The sequence below is a fragment of the Tubulanus polymorphus genome, chromosome 10 (assembly GCF_964204645.1).
Source record: "Tubulanus polymorphus chromosome 10, tnTubPoly1.2, whole genome shotgun sequence".
Lineage (NCBI taxonomy): Eukaryota > Metazoa > Nemertea > Palaeonemertea > Tubulaniformes > Tubulanidae > Tubulanus > Tubulanus polymorphus.
The window spans coordinates 8,014,863-8,040,537 of NC_134034.1; the positions used below are offsets into that span (position 1 = coordinate 8,014,863).

General features: G+C 41.5%; 1 protein-coding gene across 1 annotated transcript in view; it reads left to right on the forward strand.

Annotated features, from left to right (window-relative positions):
* The window catches only part of LOC141911550 (uncharacterized), a gene marked incomplete at its 5' end in the record, with an annotated part of 62,009 nt that extends 52,454 nt beyond the window's left edge, over positions 1 to 9,555 (forward strand). Inside the window, one exon of the mRNA XM_074802539.1 lies at positions 8,678 to 9,555. Coding sequence (XP_074658640.1) covers positions 8,678 to 9,142 — 465 coding nt within the window. The remainder of the gene's footprint in view (positions 1 to 8,677) is intronic.
* Between the last annotated feature and the right edge of the window lie 16,120 nt (positions 9,556 to 25,675).

The following is a 25,675-nucleotide window of genomic DNA, read 5'->3' on the forward strand; positions in this document are numbered from 1 at the left end:
CTTCATTGCCTCTATGGTTGAGGAAAGAGCGTTCTGATGTCTGCTTCCTCATGACTTCGAGCATATCGTGTGGCCTAGCCAGCCGGCCCGGTCCCCGAGCCACGGGTTTGGCTGCCACTCGGTATCCTAGTCTTGAGTCTGGATTGAAGTAGACATTGTCATTTAAAATAACTTGTTTATGTTATTCTGTATGAATTACCCGTGTGTCTTGTATTGTATTTTTAGGGTTTTCTGACTTTCGTCGAAAACCCTCTTGAAATTCTGTTGATTATTGTTATTATATATTTTCCGCCGATTTCGTCCAATAAAATTCATCTTCATTCAGATTCGGCAACTGACAGTTTCGAAACGAAATGTATAAATTGATACTGTAATAACGGTCTCTCTGAACCAACAGATTGTCTGAATGTACTTTCCATCCTATTTGAAACTTAAAATTACTTATTAGGTTACTGTAAATAAAGAATTGAATTGAATTGTTAGACAACAAGCACCGGCGAAATAACAGTTTGTGACGTCATTTAGTAAGTAGATAAAGGAGGGCTCAAAGAATTTCCAAATCACGGGGGACTATACTTGGGTTAGACCATTCAACCAAAAAGAGGATTGCTCCGATAATATCCAAATCATCTCATTTTATTTTTTCCATCGAATACCCGGTAATTAATTTTTCCTTTCGATCACATGCATCCAAAAAACCCGTTATTGCTGCTTTGCAGCTATATTCTTGTTTTTAAATTTGTATTTATTGAATTTGGGAATTTTATCCCAGAATTTCAATGTAATGAGAATCAATAAAGAATTGAATTGAATTTTCACCTACATACATGCATCAGAGGACGCAGAGCCGTATATAACAGCTATGCTATTATAAATTGCTAATCTCATGAAACCTGCATACCCCTAATATCAAACATATATTCTAAAAGATTTGAATATTGAAATAATATGTTTACACATTTGACCGCTTGTAGCCGCTGATGAAATTCACGCTGGCCCTACACACATCATAGATAGCTTCGTCATTCCACCAACATCCCCACGACGGGGTCTGACTTTTATATCAGACTTCCAAATAGTGTATACATCCGCTATTTAACCGAATAATCCGATTTACTTATCATTTCTATTCATGCCTGCCGCTTCTGATATAATCATACATCCTTTACTATTACAATACGTCTTCTAATGATATTCAATGCAATATTTCGACGTTCAAATATAGCTCATACAATCACAGGAAGCCATTCTACATCTTTGTCAATGATATTTTGCCAAATAGCTTGTATGTGTACACATAGACCTATGACGTTTTGCATACGATTTACGGTTGTCGTTTGTAAAATGACGCTGAATGGTTAACATTGTTCAGGTTTCATAATGGTAGCCTTTTATAAGGCGTCAAAAAATATTGAAAAATACGGAAATCACTTTATGCACGGCCCCCAACATGAGCTGATATTTCATTACATGTAAGGTTATATTTCCATCAAGTACTGTACCCTTTCCTATGGTTTTTGCCAATATTTTCTAAATTTGGATTTATCGCCAATGGTTTTTCTATACGACCCGGCCCTGCGGTATTGCATTTAGCCACCGACGAAATCCGCCATCTTTTTTCTTGGCGTTCTCGCAATAGAACGCGTTGGATTTTTTCGCCGTAGAAATCTGGGAATTAGGATATTAGGGAGTTTTCACTCTCATAACGGTGAGTCCGTTCGGTTTGGGGGTTATCCCTGGTTTCTTTTTTCCGTAAGAATTTTATTTACAAATATAATTTGATTGAATTGAATTGTTTTGATTTGTAACAGGATAATTATGCCACCCCCTCCTAAGGGTCAGCATCGTGGCGGGGAGGGATGCGGGCATTTGTTTGGCGCCTGGGACAACCACGATTCATGTGCGTCGTGCAGGTGCAAATCCGGTCAAATATGTGCAAGGAGCAATCCTTGCAAGATTTGCGTCGTGTGGTCCGAGGACCTATGGCTTCGGGCCGATAAGGCTCTTAAACTAAGAGATCGTCGTCGAGTTAGCAGGGATTCGTCGGTTTCAGCCGATGTGCCAACCGACGTTTCTAATCCTGTTTCTTATCGTAAAGCGGAGCGGTCTCCGGTCGTTCAGGTACGATCGGCTTCCCAACTCCGTTCACCGGGAAGGAACGCTGGTTCACCGGCACCGGTCTCCGGTCATTCACCGGTCTCTGGTCGTTCACCGGTTCGGCCGGTTCAGACTACATGTTCGGAACCGAGCGCGCGCGGCGGTAGTCGCAAACGGCCCGCACCGGTTCGGTCGGTACCGGTCCGGGTCGGGCACCGGTCCAGTCCAGACGTCGTCCGGTTCAAAACATCCGGTACGTTCATCGTCTGATTCTGATCGTCGCTCCGGGGATAGAGCTCGCTCTCCCACTAGATTTAGACGCCGTGAGCGTAATAAACGAGCAAGATCTCCTTCTCGCAGATCAAGGTTTGATCGCAAGAGGGACTACGATCGTTATTGTCGGAAGTTTCGCCGTCGGTCTTCTCGTCGTTCGTCGACGTCGGTTAGCGATGAAAGCGATTCTTCTAGTAGGTCGCGATCCCGTTCGAGGGACTGTCACCGAAGTCGGCATGATCGTCGGGATACTGGAAAATACCTGACTCAGAAGGATTTCCATGTATTTGAGGAGAAAATTTTAAACTTGTTATCTTCGTCGCAACAAGTCGCTGCTACTCTACAACAGGTAAGCCTATTCCTGATTGTCCGGTTAGAAGTTCGCCAGCCCACTCAGTTTTTCGGAATTCTGACTGAATTCCTGGATGCTGCGGTAGGGTCTGATTTCAATGAGGATCCGGTCCCAGAAGCGGCAATTCCTTCTGGGGTCGTTCCTGTCGCGAGCAATTGTGGGTTGCCCCAGACGATGGGGGCTTCCCTGGCTCGCAATGTATCTCCGTCCCATTCAGTTTTATCCGAACCAGCGGGGGACATGCCATTTAGAGCGATGATAAGTGAGTTCTTTGTCAAGCACGGGGCAACTCACGCTAAGCCCACAGCAGCTCCTCTGGTCGGTGAGTCAATGGAAGCTTATCGCCCTCCGGACTCCGATCTTAACGTTTTACGGGAATCGTCAGCGGCTTCGAGAGAATGGGCTCGATTGGATACGCAATTATGGGGTGAATGTCGGCCTGGAACATTTTCATTTCCCCCTCCAGAACGGGGTATGAAATCTGGGAAATATTTTAGTTCAACCGATCCACCTATAGGCGCATTTCGCTCGGCGTATTACGCAACTCCAGGTGCTGTGGATCACAGTCATAACTGCCTGGATGCTGATTATACTTTGATCAGCCCGGATACTGTTACAGCACAGTCAGGTATTCGTTTGCCTAAGTCCGGTTTGGTGGCCATGACGTCAATCCTGGACAATCTTACCAGGGTTGGTTCGTTTCAAGATATGGCACTTAAGGTGTTGACGGGTGAGCTTCGCGAGACTCACGCCGCCGTTCATGCAGGCTCCGACCCAGAGTCAGTTGCCCTAAAACTGGAGGGAATGGACCGGATTATCCAATCTTTGGCTCGGTCTGTTTCGCATGTAATTCCGTTGTCGGTTCGGGGTCAGGCTAATCTGGTGTTAGCCTCCCGTCAGTCAGTGATGGACTCCAGTTCCAAAACTCGTCTACCGGATATGGTGTCCAATGCTTTGCTGAGAGCCCCATTGGGGACGTCTTCATGTCTCTTCTCCGGTTGGTGCGCTCCGGTTTCCGCAGAGCTGAGGAAGATTCGGGAGGTTCAGGCCAAGTCCAACCCCCGAACTCCGTGGAAAAAGCGTTCTGGTCCGACGCCGGCGGCGCAAGGTTCGGCACGGACGCAAACAGGACCATCTCAAACTTCAGCGCTTTCTCAGGCGGCTTCGGATGCCGGTTGGAGAACTAGCGCGCAACTTCAACAATCGTGTCAAGCCTCGTCCGGTCGTAACAGTTCCGGTTCGTATCGAGGCAAGGGGAAGGCTCTTCGTTTCGGAAAAACTCGAAATGAATTCTTGGGACCAGTGGGAGGTTGTCTGCAGCAGGCAGCAACCCACTGGGTCGACCTCTTTTGAGACGGTTGGCCCTCCCGGGTCGTCTCTCGTGGTTACCGTCTCCGTTTCCTAAGGCGACCGCGCCTGATGAGGTCACCTCCCGACATGCGGCCAAAACCAGGTCAGGAGGCCTTGATCTCTCCGGCTCCCAAGGAATTGGCTGAGAAGGGAGCGATCGAACCAGTTTGCGACGAAACTTCTCCCGGCTGGTTTTCTCGAATATTCATGGTACCAAAGGCCACAGGGGGTCAACGGACAGTGATAGATCTGTCATCCCTCAATCGGCACCTAGACATTCCAAGGTTCCGGATGACCAAGCCCAAGGACGTGATTCAAGGGCTCCGTCCGGGTCAATGGGCGGCTTCATTGGACCTGAAAGATGCTTACTTTCAGGTTCCAATTCACCCAAAATCTTGGCGATTTCTCAGGATAAAGTGGAAAGGCCGCCAGTTCCAATTCAGGTCTCTTCCATTTGTCCTCAGTACGGCCCCGTGGGTTTTCACCAAGTTGGTCAAGTCAGTTCAGAAGGTACTTCAGTCAAGGGGTGTTCGACTGTTCGTTTACCTCGACGACTGGTTAATAGTCGCGAATTCGGCTCAGGAATGTCGGGAGGCAATGACCTCAGTCTTGGACTTAGTCCATCAGCTAGGGTTCCGCGTAAACAGGGAAAAATCTCAGTTGACGCCGGCCCAACAGTTCACTTATCTCGGCATGGACTTCGATCTCCGAATCGGCAAAGTCTTTCCGTCTATGGTTCGAGTAGCCAAACTTCAAGAAGCTGTAGTGGGAGTGTCCACAACCCCGAGAACAGCTCGTTACTGGTCACGGCTTCTAGGCTCCATCAGCTCCATGGGTCTGGTGGTGCCCTTAGGCCGCCTCAGAAGCAGGCGCTTGCAACAATATTGGAAGGTCTTCTGGTCTCAGTCGAAGGGCAACTGGGAGGCCTTGATTCCCGTACCTCCAACCGATCTAAGTCCGGATCTTCAGTGGTGGGCGGCAACTACGAATCTTCGGCTCGGGGTGTCACTAGCCCCGTTAGAGGCTCCAGTTCACCATGTTGGCCAGCTCAGAAATGGTTCCTACCACTTCTCAACCTACTGCGACAACCCCAGGATTCTTCCGAATTTCCCATCGCTTCTGTCTCAGGGGAACTTTCGGCATCATCCAAACAGCCAGTGGTTAAATCTGCTCGCCTGGCCATTGTCCAGCGATCCTTGTCAGCTTCAGGCTTTTCAGAACAGGCTGCCTCCTTTATCGCAGGATCTAAGCGGCCATCAACAAGTACCATTTACGATGCCAAATGGAGTCATTTTGCGGATTGGTGTGCTGCAGGGGAAATTGATCCATGCTCACCCTCTGTAGCTCAATTGGCAGATTTTTTACTGCACCTATTTGTAGTAAAAGGTTTGCAAGTCATAATTATTAAAGGTTACCGCTCCGCGATTTCTCATACATTGCGTGCTTCTGGATGGCCAAATGTAGCAGGGGATCATCGGATATCCCAGCTGGTTGCAGGGTTTTCTATTTCCCGGCCTCGGGTAACAAGGACAGTTCCACCATGGGATCTGTCTGTAATTTTGAAGAAGTTAATGGAGGCTCCATTTGAACCTCTTTCGGCAGCGTCATTTGCAAATTTGTCAAAAAAGACTGTATTTTTGCTGTTCTTGGCTTGCTCGGCCCGTCGCTCTGAGATTCATGCACTTTCAGTCCGACAAGGTCATATTGTCTTTGGGCCAGCGTATGAATTTGTTTCGCTGCGGCCTGCTTTGGAATTTTTGGCAAAGAACCAACGACCAGGCTCGGTTGGGCGTCAATGGCGAATTGAAGCCCTAAAACATCGAGTGGAATCGGGCATCCCGGACAGGACTTTATGTCCTGTGCGGGCGTTGTGTTTCTATTTAGATCGCTCTGCTTCACGGAGGGGTTCACGGGAGCGGTTATTTATTCCGCTGCTGGATCACCTAAAGGGGGATATTTCGCGGGACACAGTGGCCCGATGGGTCTCTTCACTGATCAAGGACATTTTATTGAAGGAGAATCTTTCCTCGGAGGGAGTGGTTTCTCATCAAGTGAGGTCTATGGCTACTTCCTGCGCAGCCTTTTCGGGTGCTCCGTTGGAGGAAGTCTGTCGGGCCGCCTTTTGGAATTCACCGTCGACATTCACGTCATTTTATTTACAGGATGTTTCAGGCCAGTTAGGCTCATTAGCTTCACTTGGTCCTGTTGTCATGGCTCAAGGTGTCCGTTTTTTCCGATCGGACCCTTTAGTGTAGAATATTTATGTTGCATTATCAGGATCACAGGGGGTGTATCCTTGTACATAGTTTGCATAGTACAGGCTCATATCTGCAAGTATTAATTTCGCAAAATTCTGGGGGGGGGGCCCTGAGCTGGATGGACTCACTGTGGCCAACTGGTCTTCCCTGTGCTACAGTGCTCCATTCCGTGCTTGGGTAAGTGCTCTCTTTTTCCCTCTTACCTTGCGTTTGAGCGGTGGTTTTTCTATCTACCTTTCCCACCATCCTTGTGCTAGGCTAGTCTAGCAAAAACCATAGGAAAGGGTACAGTACTCGGCGGAAAAATTACAATTTTTGGAACTAAAATTTGTATTTCCGAGTAGTACTTACCCTTTCCTATGGTGGGAATCCTGCCACCTGCCCCGCATAGCTGTTTTTTTTTTTTGGTCTGCTATGACGTAAAAAGATGGCGGATTTCGCCGGTGGCTAAATGCAATACCGGAGGCCGGGTCGTATAGAAAAACCATTGGCGATAAATCCAAATTTAGAGAATATTGGCAAAAACCATAGGAAAGGGTAAGTACTACTCGGAAATACAAATTTTAGTTCCAAAAATTGTAATTTTTCTTTGCTTGAAATTACATAAGATTTTGGGACTCGTGAACTGTCGGACTGGTGAACCGTCGGACTCGTGGGCTGTTACCATCAGTTAGGGCTGCCGGCATCATATGACATACTCGGCCAGACCTGACATACTGACCTCTAGCAGTTGAAGGCATTGGAGTTATGCTAGTTTCACACAACAGTAGCATCTACCAATTGGCTAATTGCTATTATAGGAGTTTCAGTGCGCTGAAAATGCCTGATATGGGCCGAGACAGATGGGTAAAATCATCTAAACATCATTGAACTCATGATAGCAGCTGAAAACGGATAATTTGTTCATAATTTGTTTATAAAAGTTGGATATAGAAAATTTGAATTTTTCATTAAAAACCCCGGCCTGGGGAAGTTATGTAGTGAAAAAGGATTCCACATTATAATCCAACCCTTTGTGGCATCGGGCCATCAATGGTTTCCATAATAACGTTAATGAAACAAAATACAATTTAAGGGGAACTGTAGTGAAAAAATTGTTGTATCTATATGTGTTAGAAACCTTTATAAATACATTTTCAAAACAGCAGAAAAACATTTCATCTAATACTTTATCCAAAAAAGAGGGTTTTGTAGAGTGACTGGCCGCCGCCATTTTCTCCACGTAGCAGACACTTTTCTCTCGGCTGTGACGTAGTTCGGCCCACTTCGATACGTGTTACTGCTGCTATTCATAGTGTTTTCATCACTTTAAGTCCAATAACAGTTCTAAACTGCAGCATGATGCCACATCGGCAATTATTTGGATACCGGTATGTTTCACACAGTGAGTGAATAAATAAAAGTTAAGACCCCACTGGCAGCCCAGCAGGAGTATTTTAATCACAATTTTCAACTGAGATCTTCAATGAGTGTATCTATTTGTGTACACACTGGAGTGTGTGATGGGCCAGGATACGTCATCAATGTTTGCATGCCTCTCTTTGGAATTTAAATATGGTGGCTCTCATCTGCCGTAAATTCTGCTGGTAACAGTATCAAAATCGTTGTATACAAGTTAATTAGGAAGAATTGGAAATTTCAACTAGCATTATGCTAAACAACAACATGAGTAGAAATGAACGGCCAATTATAATTTTTTGACTGCAGTTCCCCTTTAACTTTAATGATGATAAGTTACTTCTAAGCTGTATACCATATGTTATAAACCAGGGGCCGGTTTTATAGACTGGTATTAACTTTAACCCGAGGCCTAACCTAGTTTATTTTCAATTGAGTTAACTCCCAGGTTTAAGGTAATACTAGTCTATAAAACCGGGCCCTGGAGATATGTGGTCCATCAAGCTGAATTATATTGATAAAATACTAAAGATATTTTCAGGATTCTGGATGGTGTTTTTTTTTCTGTTCCAATTCTTTTGTAGTACCGGTATTTGGTGCAGATTTATCAATGTTTGTCATTTGCAATTTGGTCATTTGCAGATTTTCATGACAAATCTTCATCAAAGCCTGGATTAACCAATAATAACCTTTTTTAAATCTGGTGTATAAAATTCAGCCATCTAATAATCATTATTATGATTATTATGTTAGGAATAGTTTTAGCCATTTTAGAATGACTATTTGTAGTAACTATCACAATGCTCAACCTATTCACCCAATATTGATACTGAGTTACCGTCTTATATTTTGAATTTCAATCAAGCATAACCTATAAATCAAGAGATTTATGCGTAGCTTTTGCATGCAGAATATATCTCTTAAGCTTTAGGGGTATCGTCTTTTTCAGGGCAGTATGGAACCAATATTGGCATCCAGCACTCAACGCACTTATGTTACTGAAGTGGCGCCGGCCGTCACAACAGCTCATCCTGCGACTCAACTTATCTCCGCTTCTGCAGCTGCTAGTCAGTCACAGCATCAACCTGTTCCGTCATCTGCAGATATCATCAGTGCGGCAACAATATCTGCAACGCCACCTATTGTTCCTGCAGCTGTTGCAACATATCTACCATATCAGAATCAGCAACACACGAATAAAGCTTACTACAGCAGTAAACTCCATGTATCTCCAAGGAAACCATACAGTACTCCGGTAACTATGCAACGCAAACCTGTACGCAGTGTTACTAAAATGATCAATGGAACACCAATCAATGTCGTCCAGGAATTGACAGAAATACCCACAGCTGAATATCATGATCATCATCTCGTACAACAAGGTCCCCTTACTCCACCCCCGACTCCTATGTAATGAATTTTTCTATTTTGATGCTTCTTCCACATAACGTTTGCTTGATGGATTGTTGTTATTGATTGAATTTATATGAAAAATACTGAAACAGCTTGATAAATATGTATGAACCTTAAGTTTTCATTTCATGCACATCTACCGTTATGTATTTGATATCTTGATGCTGGTACAACATTCAGAAACTAAAAAGCGACCTGTATTTCTGGCACCAGTTGTACCGTACTATAGACACCTCATCATAGTTTTTGATAAAATACTTTAAAGATTAAGCTATCTATTGCACAATTATGGTGTTTTATTCAATGATCATTTGACACTTTTGAAAATGCTGGACTTTCTGTTTGATAACTTTGTTATCTGGCTTTTGGTCCCAGTAATTGGCTGTAATTGGTAATTTCATTTAGAAACTTAAGCTGTATCTTGGTTATAATTAATAGTTTCATTTGTTATGTTTTTAGATTTTCAAGAAACACCATAATTAGTTATTGCGTGTCACCAAGCTCTTTCATCATAGTGAAAATTGTTGATCAAATATTATCGAGATGAAAGTAACCAATTGAATTTAAATGTTGTACTTGAGCTGGTTTTGCAGTCCAAACAATATAGTTTTGGGAAGCCTCTTACTGACTATGTAGACGGTATAGTCATATAGTTTTTCTACTGTGTTTTCTATGTTGATATACAAGTATATGTATATATGTATACGTTATTATTATTATCTACGGCTTAAACATAACAATTTCTTCTAGAAATGTTGTTTTTTAGAATGTAATGAGTTTATGCAAGGTTTGTTGCTTTACTTTTAAAATATGAGATCAAAGAAAGTCAGACTGAAGTGTTTTTCAACATACATGTACGTACGTATTCCGATGAATTACCACAAAATTCTCTTCTTTTTTTTTTTCTTTCATTTCTGATCAAGTTTTTTCTTGTATGTTCATGATATCTTAGGGACATTAAATTGTTATGTCAAGCACGCTGATTTGATAAAATGTTGAATTTTCTCCTGTTATTTTCTCCAATTACTATTGGAAAAAATTCATAATTGTCTTTGTTACACATAATACATTGAAGTTGCAGTTTACTCATACTATACTCATGAATTGTTATGGGAAATCATGTGTCACCTTTTAAGCATTGCATTCAAACTATTCTAAACGAATCCCAGAATAATTGATATTTGTTTTAGGCATTGTACTACCATTGATAAAACGTTCAGATAAAAAGTGAATTTTGAGAAAGTTATTTTATTTCTCAAGAATGAGGTTATTTTTTTGGTATTTGGATGTATAGTAATGTGTTATTCTCTGTGCTCTGTATTGAAAGGTATGTGGGTTTGTAATATACATTATGTAGTTTTTAGCTGCAACCTTGTCTATGTAAATACGTTAGTTAATATTTTTTCTGATTTAAATTTTCATAATTACTGTACTAACAAAAATGACCGCCATATAATTGGTTCTTGGGCACTATCGGGGTCTAAGGCGGCTAATGGAACTGAAGCAAAGATTGAATGGAAACAGAGATTCAAATTTTGAAAATTGAGTATGTATGCTGATACATTACACAGTGTTAGATATTTCAGATAGCTCTGCTAGATATGCTCATATATAAGCCACATAACCAATTGCTTTAATTACCGAAATAGTTCATAATCATCTTTGATTTGAATGCGTCTGAAAATATCTAGATATGTCATAATTTTCATAGATCAGTTTTCCAATATTATCTCCACCCAACGACTTAAAAAGATTATTTTGACCAAACACAGAATCTGATTCTACTCTATCTGTTTCTTGTATTATATTGTTGTTTTACTAACAGTATTTTGTCGTATTAGTTTTTTGATTTTTTTTATGCGTGTGTGCCTGCGCTAGCTACTTTGCCACAGCATATTCTCCTCAAGTTAGATCTTTTTGGAATAGGTTTTTGTCCATTGAAATGGTTATCTAAATTGACCACAATTATGGTTAAAATCCAGACATTCTTCTTGAGCTGAGTCTACCGTGGATGGGTCTCACAGAAATGTATCTAATCAGTCCCTCTTTATTTTTGCAGTATTATTTTGATTATGTTTTTCTTTTTTTGTTATGTTTTTTTAAATATTTATAGTGAAAGAGCGTCCACATAGAAATTCAAGCACAGTATGTGCATAGTAAGAATTTGCATTTTTGTCTAGTCCTTTTAAAAGCTAATCATTAGCATTACTTGTCTCATCAGTAGAATAGCATAATATTAATGGAACTTATATGTCATTATATTGTTTGATATTTGTCCAAAAACAAAAATTTTCGAGCATGTACCATATTTTTACATGGCCTTAAGTTGTTGGGGCCGTTTTTACAAGGAAAAATTGGGTTTGTAAATCGCCAAAATACTTCGGTAAAGGTCTCTTTGGTGAACAAAGTACCAGGTACCAATATGGCGTATTAGTAATGAAGTGATGTATGATTGAAAAATTCAGATTTAATGCACCAAAAAATCCCTGCCTTCTATGCAATGGCACTTTTATGAAATCCTTCCCTTGCTGTACATCTGCATTCCTATTTCTACACCATAAGGGGAATTTTATATTCATTGGGCAAAAACTGAATATATGTTCATTTCGGGTGATTTATTCAAGATTTGCCAGTGAATTTGCGTAGTAAGTGAAACAAATTTTATCCTGGGGGAAAATTTTACGCTTCCAAATTTTTTTCCAAAAAGGTGCACCACTATTTGAAAAAGAATAAACGGCAGAGGTATTTACTGCTGGTTACCAGTGTTTATAATCAATATGGCAGTGAATGCTGTTAGTCTAGTAGCACACAATACAAATGTACTATGCTGCATCCAAGTAAAGACATTACACAATTTTTAAAAGCATCGATTCAAATGGGAAGTAAAGAAAATTTCCCCAGATTTTCAAGAAACATTCGTACTTAGTTTGTGTCTGAAAAGAAGTGGTTACAGCACTTAACAGCGGGATCGGTCGGAAACAAAAGTACATTTTCTTTTTACCTTACTACGTATAATGAAGTAAAATGGAATTATTTTTTGGAAGGAAAATCATTATTACCCGTATGATTATTGTTTGTACTGAAAAGATTGTCTACTCGATGTACTGTCAAAACTATGGCACCAATTTAGGCCAAAATTGGTCATGATCTCGACTTGTAAGCTTTATCTTATTGATTCGGGTTGTACAGATGGGGATCATTCATTTATTACGTACGCATGGAATTTGACTTTTTCAACTCCCTCCCCTGTACGCAAAATCGGCCATTTTTTCATATACAACAAGCATTACAGTACGCAATTGCACTTACCCCTCCCCTAACGCGTACGTAATAACTAAATGATCCAATACCAATTTGATCTTACATTGTATTGCTTCAGCTCAGGTAATCTATTTCTCTATTCATTATTAGAAATGAAAATTTTGTGAATCTCATCATTACGTCTGCTTGAAAATTATTTTTATTTCAAATGAATTCTGTGTTTATTGCAAGGCAGAAATTGAAGTGCTATACCAGATCAATATTTGCCTTTCATGTCCAGCCATAAGTCAAAATAATCGATGAAACATAATTTTGAGTTAATGCTGGAAAGCCTTTGTTTGTGTGTGTTTTTACCTCTTGCACTTAACTTTGGTGTACAGATCTCAATTTCATATCAAAAATCAATATTTGAATTATTATGTTTATGTAAAAATGATTAATGTATAATTAGCGAATAATAATCGTTATCGTTTTGTTAGGATAAATCAAGTATGTATATATATACACAATGTAATTCTCTTCGATATAGCAAATCGGCTGTCTCATGAGTATTTTCAGTTTATGATCGTAATTTTTATCCCATTTTGTACGGTGCATTGAAATCAATGCATTCTTTGTTTTCCTAGATAATTGTCGTTAATATCGTTTATTTTATAATCTACATGAGAGTATTAGAAAGCTGGCTGGCGTTTAAAAAGGCAGCTCCAAAATGATTGTGACACTTTGAGGATGTTTCTTGTAGAAATTCAAAAGCTGGGGAGGTTAGTAAAGAAAAAGAACTCAGTTTTAGAACCATGTATCGTACGCTATCATAAAACTGTGCCATAAAAGTTCGATCAGTGAGAGGTATCTATGATGTCGGGTTAGAGACACACATGTTCACTCTCCTTATGGATACTCATAAGGGGTTTTTTGGGTCGAAGAGTCGCAATCCTGTATTGGCACATAGTTTCAGGGGTCATTTTATATGTAGCAACAAAAGCACAGGACGAAAGAAATGCCACAATAACGAAGCCAAGATTGAAAAATTCTATATCAGAATGATTATACATGTATTTGAGTAGCGACGTTTCGGCTTACAACTGTTAGCCATCATCAGTATATTGTATTGGCTCGCGCTATCTATGAAATATCTATAGAAATTTGAATTAAGTTGAACTACTTTGTTGTAATGTTTGATTTATGCGCCCATCTGCTATAAGATGTATTTTGTTCGCGCTAGATATTTACACACTTCTGACAGCTAGAATCCTTTGCAAAATGAATTAAAAATCTATTCACGAAATTGAATTATTCACCACCATTTTGACTTGACCAAGCTTTGATACGCCATATATTGTGTATGATTTGTAAATGATAGCGTTTTCATATCATTAGCCTCTGCCCCTAGAATCCTTTCTTCGATCCCAAGGAACCCCAGACCTCTTTTCATCTATTCAGGGAGTGATCAAAAAGTATATCTCAAAATCTCCGATTTTCTGAAAGATAGATCAATACATCTGCATGTACCTGGTTCATTACTTTTTTCTGCCACTTCCTCCTGTGTACCATGTTTGTACCAAAATTCACCTCGGCTCACCTCAACAGAGGTACTTACTTTTTGAACGCTCCGTTAAGGTGTATTCAACTTGCAGCTTATTTGGCCAATCGAAAAACTATACCTGCAAGTTTCTAACTTGCAAAAATCTGGCACAATGATTTATAATTGGAAGAAAAGAACAGGACCGATCCGACTAACACTGTAGTGTACATGTAATTAAATTTATGTAATTATTTGTCAATCCTAGGAGTTGTCAGTTGCTCATTAGTTGGTTAAAACATGCACTCAAAAACATAATTGTTCATAAGATTATTTTTTTGTGTTGTTTTTTTTTTAAATGATAAAAATCAATCCATTCTCAAATGATTCATTCTGGCACTTGGGCACTTAGTATTTAAAATCGTCTCCTTTTCAACAGGAAATGTGGTGAAAATGTGCCCTTTTCGAAGAACTGCCCCTCGAAAAAGCTCGACACAGGCCTTTTTGTTGATCATCGGATCGATACTGCATGCAGTAGCAATGCAGTTTTGATGTTCACTATCTAGTTATCCGCTGCTTGTTGATTTAAATCATCTCCTTTGAGCAACTGATCCCTGAAATGTTTACGAAAGTGATACTGTAGAGCCAGTTTATGTAGAAAACCAATCATACGGTACTCATTGCTCTAAATATAATGTAAAATTGCTTCAATTCATAGAAAAATGAATAAAATAATTTAAATTTTCACAGAATTCTTCAGTCACTTTTTATTTGACCGGATATGCAAATCTAAGTTTTACTGGATCAAACAATTGACTCTGAAGTTTCGCAGTTTCGTGATATAAGCTGAATACCAGAAATATTGGCATAACGTTGAGGGGATGCACACCTGCCAACCGTTACGTTTTTGCCGTATTCCGTTCCGGTGCTACCCGCGGTAATACGGCGTTACTGGCACAGGCAATGGAATACGCTTTTTTCCGATGTTACGCGAATGAGCAAATAAATACGGCCTCAATAAAAATCTCCTTATATTATGTCAATAAAGGTAATTTTGCAGTACATAATCGGTATTTTAATGGTTTATTAACATTTATTACGGGGAAATTTGGTTTTTATTTGAGTAATTGTCACGAAGTTTCCATACAGCCGGGAACCAGTCTAGCGAATTTTCGGTTACAACGAGTAATACCGGGAACCAGTCTAGCGAATTTTCGGTTACAACGAGTAATTTTCATCGCTCAAATTGTCATGAATGTTGCAAATGGCGGACGAAGTTCACGACGTTTTGTCAAATCTGGAAAATTCTTTTAATTAATCTTTAATTGATGGTAGATTAAGTTTACCTGTGATAGTGCGAGTAGGTGATGGGGTGTGTCTGATGTCTCAAAATTGTTTATATTTTATGGAAACTGCAGTTTCAAGTTTAATTTCATAATAAATGCATTTTTTAAAATTAATTTCTTTAGTAGTTTTAATATTCTATATTCTGATTTTAATCCGAAAATTCGTTACTGGCCATATTGAAAATGTTACTGGCAAAGGTCACATCAAGTCTAGTGGGTCACTGGCAAAATCTAAAAAATACTGGCAAATTTGAAAAATGTTACTATCTTGAAAAATTCAATGTTGGCAGGTCTGGGGATGTTGGGCGCAATCCCAGTAAGACCAAGTCTGACAAGTAAAATTATACGCATACCAAGAGAAGCTTATGGCGCCGAGTGTTTCAGGCCGAAAAAATGAGATAAAAGCGTATGGAGCCGAGTGTTTAAGGCCGAAAAAATGGCATAAATCTGATACGCTAAACCCCGATAAATACATAACGTATATGTCGGTGATGGTAGTGATTTACTGTATTTCAACGCATAGTTTTTTATAGAGGCAAAAGCTCGATACTTTTAACAACGAATATGTTTATTCATTCTCATTTTCTAGCTATTTAAAGTTGAATCAAACAGCTGCCTCTTGCTTGAATTATATTGATATCGATTTATATGTGATACTACTCGATAAACCTTTTTGTTATACACCATTCCGTGCCCTTTGGTTTTCTTTTTTTTAAAATTCAATGTCCTTTTTTCTTGCATACAGTCAACCCCCACCGCTTACAAATACATATTAAGTCACCCGATATACCCGATGCCCTCCCATATTCCGTCACCCCGGCCATCTACGGCCAGGTATTCTCAATGTACATCTCTATACAAATACATATTAAAACACTCCCGACATACCGCCAAATTCTCTATACCGCTAAACTCGTTCTGCACCGATGTGGGCGATCGGGGATTGACTGTACGTATTTCAGTTTTATCACAGGCGCGAACGCGTTCAATAAGGGCTAGTGATGGTGGAGATGAGTTGAGAGTAAAGGCGCAGGAATGGCAATGGAGGTGATTTGAAGTGCGAAGGAGGGAATGGGTAAAGCTTTGAGTGGATGTGGTGGAACGGGAAGTGAGAAAAGAAGGGAGGTGATTGCTACGATGGGATAACTCACTCTGTTGTTTAGGTGTCCATTAGTGTCTCTGACCTACACCCTATGACAAGGAATGATATGTCCGGCACTTGGACACAGGATGGGGAAGATGGGAGGAGCGAAGAGCGAAGAGGATGGAAGAAGTGCATAATCAAATGCTTTTTAGTCCACTTGGGACTTTCCATGTGGGCTATCGCATTCACTTCTCGCCTGTCGTCTGTTCGTTCATCCTGTTCGTCTGTGGACGGAATCTAGTCAATTTAGGAAGTTTTGTAGACGATGGGTCTTGATGTTCAGCTTGATAAAGTTCCCAGCTTGGAAACCAGCTGGAGTCTTTCATTTACTGAATCGGTTATTTTGTCGAAACGCAGGATTGAAGCTATAAGTCTGTTGAGAAGAAGTGCGAAGCAGTTTCAAATGCTGGACAGCTGTACAGAAAATGGGAAACTGTTTCTGGGTCTCCACAAGATTCACACAGAGGAGACGTAGCCTGCCCTAGTTTGAACTTATAGGCCCTTAGGTTGCAGTACCATGTACGTAGCTGGGTTACGACTCAATAGGACTTTCTAGCGGGTGTGTCAATCAAACAACTCAGCGATACATCAGGTTTAAATTGGTAGAAGCTTCTACCATGGTCTGAATAGTCCCAGCATAACTGCCATTTCTTGTCAAGAAGCTTTTTGGACGCGATATTTACATCTGACTGAGTGATAATGGCACTTGCAACAGGGACGTTCAAAGCTTCAACTGCTGCTTCTTTAGCTAGGTCAGCAATCTCGTTTCCTTCGATGTCGGCATGGCCTGGGGTACAGAGGATTTCTGTATGGACCCCTAACAGTCCAAGGTGGTCCAGGCACGCTTTGACTTCACCAAAAGTATTAGAGTAACGGTGGTCGTTCTAGTTGAGGGTGAGGATTCCCACAGCAGACTGACTATTGCAGAAGTTTGTTAGGCTGTGAGCTGAGGACTCTCTTACCAGGTCTACCATACAGTTGACCACAAGCAGAATAGCAGAATGGAACCTCTAGCGGCTACTGACTTTTTAAGCTCAATTTTTTCCAATCAGTATAGATGATTGCTCCAGCCCCGCAAGGGCCGGGATTTGGTAGACAGGAGCCATCTGTGAACGCCAGAGCCGTGTCCGTTCTGTTGACCTCAGTAGTTGGCGTATATAGCCTAGCGCACGTCGACACTGCGATTGGAGACAACTAGTTGCTACCGAACGATTACCCCGCGAACATCGAAATCTAGTTACAACCGGTCAGTTGCAGCAACTTCATGGCGCGTGTCGATCGTCGAGATTCAGAGCGCGCACATCGACGGATATGACTGCGATTGAGTACAACCAGTTGCTCAAAAGTAGAACATGGGCAACTGGCTGGAACTGGAGATAGATCGACGCTTACCAATCGTAAGCTCGCTCACATCGACACATTCAAGCAACTGATCGTATCCAGCCAGTTCCTCTCATGCACCGAAAACTGCCTTGCAACTAGTTGTCTCCAAGCGCAGTGTCGATGTGCGCTTGGCTTAATAGGCCTATCTCTAGCCAGCGCTACCTGCTTCGAGTCTCTTGACTTGGAGGAGCCGAGAGCCGTCCAATAGCTAGGTTTGGGCAGAGTGTGGCAAATGTTAATTTAGATTTGCCGAGAGATTTTTTGAGACACGATTTGACGACACCGACCAAACGCTCATAAAACCCTCCAAACCATGGAGCTTTTTTAGGGATAAACCTCCATTCTATACCTTTGGAAGTCATGAAATTTCTCACTTGTGCCGACGCAAACAAATCTCTCAGCATTTCTGACGCACATACAAAGGTTGCCACATTATCGGAAATAACCACTCGCGGTATAGAGCGTCTAGCAATAAAACGTCTGAAAGCTAGGAGAAAAGTATCAGTTTTCATATCATTAACGAGTTCTAAATGCACAGCTCTGGTAATCGCACACGTAATTAATAGAATGTAAACTTTCGAGTCACCGCGTCCACTTTTAAGATATAAAGCACAGGGATAGTCGATACCACAGGCAGAAAAGGGCGGTGCTTCTTTCACTCTAACCGACTGTAATGGTGCTGAACTCGGTAACTTAAACGGTAAACCCGACAGTAATTTACACGTAATACAGGGTCGCAACGCAGACAGAACTCTTTGACATATTGCCGGTATCCAGTATCTCTGCCTGATGTACGTTACAGTAACAGTAACTCCCTGATGCATGACTTTGCTACAGTGCACATACAGGATGAAAAGCTTAGTATAACGATGAAACTTCGGCAAAAGGATAGGGAACTTCGCGCTTTCTGGGATGTCTGCATTATCCAGCCTCCCACGACAGCGTAACATGCCATCCGAACCAACAAATAGACGGAGATGTTGAATTATACTAGGCTCTCGCTTTTTCAACAACAAAGCACTGAACACATCGCGATAATACTCTTTCTGAATCGAACTTACCCATAGGCGCTCAGCTTCCTCCAGCTCAGATACTGTGATAGAGTCGTTCACGACGTCACGGCCTTTACACTTGTCAACACATCGCTTAACGAGTGCTGTCACTCTCAGCAACTTTGTAAGAGAACTATAATGATTTACATCAATTATGTTATGAACGCCAGGTAAATTACAAGATAACGTATATACAGACGAAGATGAATCACTGCTCATATCAGTACTCTCAGTACTAGCAACAGAAAAATTACAAATAGGGGTTTCTGGCCAAGCGGGTGTGGCCAACCACCGTGGGCCATACCACCAAAGTTGAGATAATACCAATTGTCTAGAACTCAAACCACGAGTAAGTAAGTCAGCCGGATTGTGTTCTGATTTAACATAACGCCACATAGATGCATCAGACAGTTTCAGAATTTCAGAAATGCGATTTCCGACAAAAATCGGAGATGATTTAGCTGATTTAATCCAATTCAACACAACCTGGCTGTCTGACCAAAGACAAATTTCAACTAACTCTAGATTGAGAAATTTTTTCACATAAACAGCAAGTCGTGAGGCCAACAATGCTGCATGTAATTCCATTTCAAGTATAGACCGTTTTTTGATTGGACTCACTCGACTTTTAGCCATTACAAAGGACGTGTTTTCTCCACAACGGAGATATGCTACAGACCCGTAAGCCTTGTCGCTCGTATTTGCGAACACACAAAGCTGACTAACATTATTAACAATGCAATCGACATCAAAATAGTGGCGGTGTAAATAAATCTCATTTACAGATTCTTGTAAATTGGATAAGATTGAAAACCATTCATCTCTCAAATCAGCGGGTAACGGTTCATCTCAATCATATTTTCCAATCCAAAGTTTTTGTATGAGTATTTTAGCTTTGATAGACACAGGGGAAATGATACCTAACGGATCAAATACTTTAGCGGTATCCTTCACAACTTCACGTTTAGTAATTAAACAGATATCAGAACTACTCACGAAATCCGCTAACTTGAGGGAATCGTCATAACAATTCCATTTCAGACCTAATGCTTTGACTTCTTGCTTTTCACTGCAAACATTTTCGGTCTTACATTTTCGATTTAATTCTGGCGAATTTGATGACCACTCCCGCAGGTTAAAACCTGCTCTAGAAAGTAATGATCGGGAGCAAATGTAGTAATTCAGCAAACCATCAATATCATCACACCCACTGAACACATTATCAACGTAAATATTTTCGGATAAATCTTTAGCGACATTATCCTGAAATTGATTCAAATGAAATTTCAAGGTTGCATTGAGCATGAACGGCGCACTCTTTGCATCGAACAACACCACTCTAAAACGATAGGCTTCCAACGGACCCTCTGCATCGGAAGGATCTTTGAGCCACAGGAACCTGACTATCTGAAGGAACGCCTTCTCGATGTCTGAAGAAAAGGCATATCGATGCAACCTGAAACGTAGTAGGATAGCAACCAAATCATTCAAAAGAATAGGACCTTTTAACAAACAATCATTCAAACTTACTTCTCCTGCACTACAATTATATACGATCCGTATAGGAGTAGTAGAAGAATCCCTGAATACTGAGTGGTGCGGGATGTAATGACAGTTTCTTGAATCCACATCGATTACCTTTTCTATATAGCCTTTTTCTAGCTGTGTCTGCATTATGTCACCATAAACTTTAAGCATTTCAGGTGAGAGTCTTCTAAGTGTAGACCTAGTCCTGGCATAACACAATTTAAAGTTATCAGCCAATGTTTCATGACAAGGTTTCCAAGGCAGTTTAGCAACGTACCTACCATCCTCATATGAGATGGAATTTTTACAATACAAATCGAACATGTTGTCCTCATCGCATTCCTTAGGGAAAATAGCTATTTTTTCAAGCTTCCAATAGTTTTCAACATCTACATTGGATATACCGGAAGTACTGTCGCCAACCGGCCCCGATAATAAATATCCAAGTTTCGAACTAACAGCAGTTGGCCCATCGCCTTTGATTACTTGTTCACTAACAAACTTGCAAAAGGAATCTGCTCCAATAAGCAGAGATACATTAAATGAATCTGAATTAACAGGTGCAGCTAATTTTAGTTTCTTCAAATATGGATATGAAAAAACACTTCGATTGACATTGTTTACCAAGGGCGATGCAATTTCAGGGCACACTAAAGATTCTGTAGCGATCTAATCGCCATCTAGCGATTGAACAAATAATTTAACCACTTCCATATTTCTACAGATTTTCTTACCTCCAAAACCTGACACTGTCATTTCTTCTGTCCTGACAGACTTCAAATTCAAAGTCGTTACAAGTTCCTCAGTAACAAAAGATTTAGTTGCGCCCTCGTCAAAAAGTATATTGGCCTCAACCTGTAGAGTACTGTTGGTGGTACTAGAGACTGGAGCTACAGCAGTTTGCAACAGAACATTAGATATAGAAGACGAATTACAATGATAATCATGTGCAGAATTTCCAGAAGGTCCGCAGATGTCAGGCTTTGCAGATATAGAAACTGATGGAGTTTGATCATGTTTACCATACTCTAAAACTGGCGTTTGGTTGTTGTTAACTAATGAAGAAGTAGGTTTGCATAATTTAGTACCGTCGGCGTAGCTGCCATTAGAATTTGACTTCGAAGTATCGGTAAGACATAAACTTGAATGATGTTTTTTCTGACAGTGCTTACAACGAAACTGTGATGTATATTTACTCGAAATATGACGGCCAAAACAATTGAAACACAAACCCTTCTTCTTTATACATTCAAACCTATCATTTTGGTTGACTACAATCGAACAGTTTGACGGCACGTGACTAGTATTTCCACAGAATACACATGACCTGTCCTTACGCCTTTTGTTCTGAGCTGAAGCGATGAAAGCCGACGCCGTGGGTACAGATCTGGAACTAATAAGAGAAATATTAACAACACGTTCTGTAGAATAAAGAATATCAATTTCTGCTTTCAACGATTTACGCAGAGTACTTATAGGTGGTAAAACAACAGTAGCTGTGCGCAATCCGTCGTTAGGAAATTTTTCTGGTGATCCGTTCGGAAATAAGAATGAGTTAGCCTTCCAGTAGTGGCAAGCCGAAGTTCGTGCTTTGCAACGCGATCCCGCTTATTCCGAACCCCAAATTTTAATGTCTATGCGGAGATCTCTAAGAGGATCGGCTGTCAGTTTATTGTTTAATGCTGGAGAAGAAGCCAGTATCAATACCATTTTAGATAAAATGACCTTGGTGTTTGGCGAGGTTCACTCATTAGAAGAGAGCCTTCAGCTGTTTTATGTGTCACAACAAAGGTCAGACGAATCGGTGAGCCAATGGTCTTGTCGGTTAGACGATTTGATGTTCACAATACGTAGGTTACCTGGTGGAGCGAATTGTATTAGTAACGAGACTTTGCGATCCCAATTCTGGAGGGGACTGAAAGACCCCATGGTCAAGATGGGTACTCATTACCTTTACCAGGTACAAGCTTCTTATTTCGAAATAGTAACCGAATCGCGGTAGATCGAAAGAGAGCAAGAGTGCTGCAGGTCGGGGAATGTAGAAAAAAAACTTCAGCTGCTGCATCTCAGGTAGCTGTGGATCCAGCTGCCACGAGTAACAAATCGTATGGTGCTAAGGTACAGGGTGATCCCACGGCGTCTAGACCTCCATTAGAGGAAACTGTGAATAAGCTTGCTGCTGAGGTTGCAGCTTTAGGTCGTAGATTCAATCAGTTCGCCGAGAGAATCATCAGTATAGGAACTGGGTTCCACGTCCCGTGGCCCCAGTGACGCAGTTATTCCGACAAAATTCTTTCAGACCGCGACCAGTAAGACCTTTTCAGGGAATATGCCATACTTGCGGTGGCTACGGGCACGTAAGGCGAGTATGCCCTAGCGAGCATAACGTGCAAGCCTCCGCTGATAACAAAGACGGGTCTGAAGCCCAGCCTAAAGGTCGACAAACCGTTAATTCGACCGACCCAAAAGTGAAGGCACACATGCCATAGGGCAGTCATGTGTTGCCAAAATGAATTCAGGCCCTAATCTCGAGATGTCTTGTCGTGTGGTTGGCCCAGCGAAAGTTGTTCAGATTAAGTGTGACCAAGTTCCCTGTCAGGCACTAATCGACAGTGGTTCTCAGGTCATGACGGTCTCGCGGAAATTTGTAGACGTTTATTTACCGGAACACAGGGTGTATCCATTTACCGATTTTGTCGAAATTACGACAGTTGATGGGTCAAAATTACCTTACGGAGGTTATGTCATGGTGACCCCTCAGTGTAACGATTTTGAAATAGAGGCGCCAATTTTGGTTGTGGAATCGACAGAATTCCATAACCGTGTCCCGATACTGATCGGCACGAATGTCTTGAATCGGGTGGATGACTTTAGCAAGTTGCCTCATCAATGGACTCTCGCTCATAAGTTCAAAGATGATGAACCTCTTGACATGGTTAGGTCAACCAGGCCCACATTGATCCCTGGTGGGACTGAAACAACCGTCCATGGACTTGTTCGGCGCAAGGGTTTGTTGCCGAATAGTTTGGTGATGGCGACTTCTTCGGGAAATCAATTGTCATCAGGCCTTCTAGTTATTCCTTCGGCCCAGGAAATAGGTCAAGCCTCGACCGATCGGATATCGGTTCGAATTCGTAACACATCCCGGAAAGATTTGACAATTCCAGCAAGGGCCGCAATTTGTTCATTGTCGTCTGTCGATTTGGTAGCTGGACGGAGGCTCGTCGATCTTTCGGATGTGAAGGATCAGAATGAATTAGTTGTAAGTAGTGAGAGTGATAAAATTATAGTGATGAAGCCGACGTAGATACGTGCGATGAATCCGATGCTAGGGGTCGTGATCAGGTTGATGTAAATAGTCAGGATGGGGCTTCAGATAATGTAAATAGTCAGGATAAGGAAATAAATTATCAAGAGTTTCTTGGTATGTTTAATCTTGAAAAAGTAATCTCTGAGGCAATGGATAAACTGAAAAATCTGTTGTGGTCTTGGCGATCAATATTCGCTACGTCTGATTTGGATATGGGCAGGACCCATTTAATTCAGCATCATATCAACTTAACTGATGAAACGCGCCGATTCATCAACGTTATAGACGTATTCCCCCTGCGATGGTCGACGAAGTTCGGGAACACATCAAAATGATGCTTGAAGCAGGGGTGGCAAAACCGTCTTCTAGTGCATTTGCTTCTCCCGTGGTTCTTGTTAGAAAGAAATCCGGCGAGTTACGTTTCTGTATAGAATACCGGGAGATAAACAAGCGTACAATCCCTGATCAGTATTGTTTGCCCCGAATCGATGATCAATTAAATGCATTAGCCGGATCGCGGTATTTCTCTTAGTTGGATTTGAAAAGCGGCTACTGGCAGGTGGCCATGGCACCCGAACACCCGGGCCGTTCAGCCTTTACAGTGGGCCCAGGCTTCGGCTTCTACGAATGTGAAGTGATGCCGTTTGGTTTGACGGGGGCCCCTGCTACCTTTCAAAGACTCATGGAGAATTGTCTAGGCGACCTGAACTTGAAAGAATGTTTAGTTTATATAGACGACATAATTGTCTTCTCTGATTCTATTGACCAACATATTTTCCGCCTTACCGATGTGTTTCAGAAATTGGAAGAGGCCGGATTGAAGTTAAAACCTTCGAAGTGTGCCTTCTTCCAACTCAAAATTTTGTATCTTGTCCACATCGTTTCTGAAGCTGGTATCGAGCCAGATCCCAAGAAAACCGAAGCGATTTTAGGTTGGAAGGCACCGTCGACGGTTAGTGAAGTACGTAGCTTCATGGGATTCGTCTCGTATTACAGGCGGTTCATTAAAAATTTCGCAAAAATTGCGAAGCCTCTTAACGACCTATTGAAGGGTATTCAAAAGGGAAAGCTGAGTTAAGCGAACGAAAATGTAGAATGGGAAGACTCAGAACAGCGGCCGTTCGACGAGTTAAAGAAAGCTTTATCAGAACCCCCAGTTCTCGCGTATACAGATTATGAACTCCCGTTTGAACTGCACACCAATGCGTCATTAAATGGTCTTGGTGCTGGTTTGTATCAGACGCAGCAGGGGAAACTCAGACCAGTTGCTTATGCCAGCAGGGGTTTGAAACTATCTGAGTGGAATTACCCAACACACAAGTTGGAATTTCTAGCGTTGAAATGGGCCGTGTCGGAAGTTTTTTATGACTATCTTTATGGTCATGATTGTACGGTAAAAACGGACAGTAATCCTCTTACCTATGTACTTTCATCGGCAAAGTTGGATGCTGCCGGTCATCGTTGGCTATAGAGTCTAGCCATCTGCTATTTGTCGTTAGAGTATCTATCAGGCAAGAGTAATGTTGATGCCGACGCGCTCAGTCGTCAGGTACATGTAGATTCTAGCATAGTTAGTGCGATGTGTTGTGCTGGCTTGTCGGAGTCAGTGCTGTCGCATGCTGATGATTGCGATGACGTCATCTTTCGTTCGTTGGGTTTGGTTCGTTCGACGGCATCGTTCGTTGTTCGTTGGTTTTCGTTTGCTTTCCACACAGGAATCCGATCCTAGTGTTTCTCGGATTATTGAGCAAATTCGGCAATTTAAGAGGTACCGACCCTCATCCCGTGCTGACCGCAATTGGCAGAAAGATGCAGACAAGTTTTGTTAACAAGACGGTCTTTTATGCCATCGTATGTATGACAATGGTCATGAGAAAATCCGCGTGGTAATTCCAGAGTCAGAAAAATCACACGTGTTGTGGTTAATAGATGACCAAATGGGTCATCCCAGCCGTGAAAAAACTTTAGCTCTGGTACGAAGTCGATTCTTTT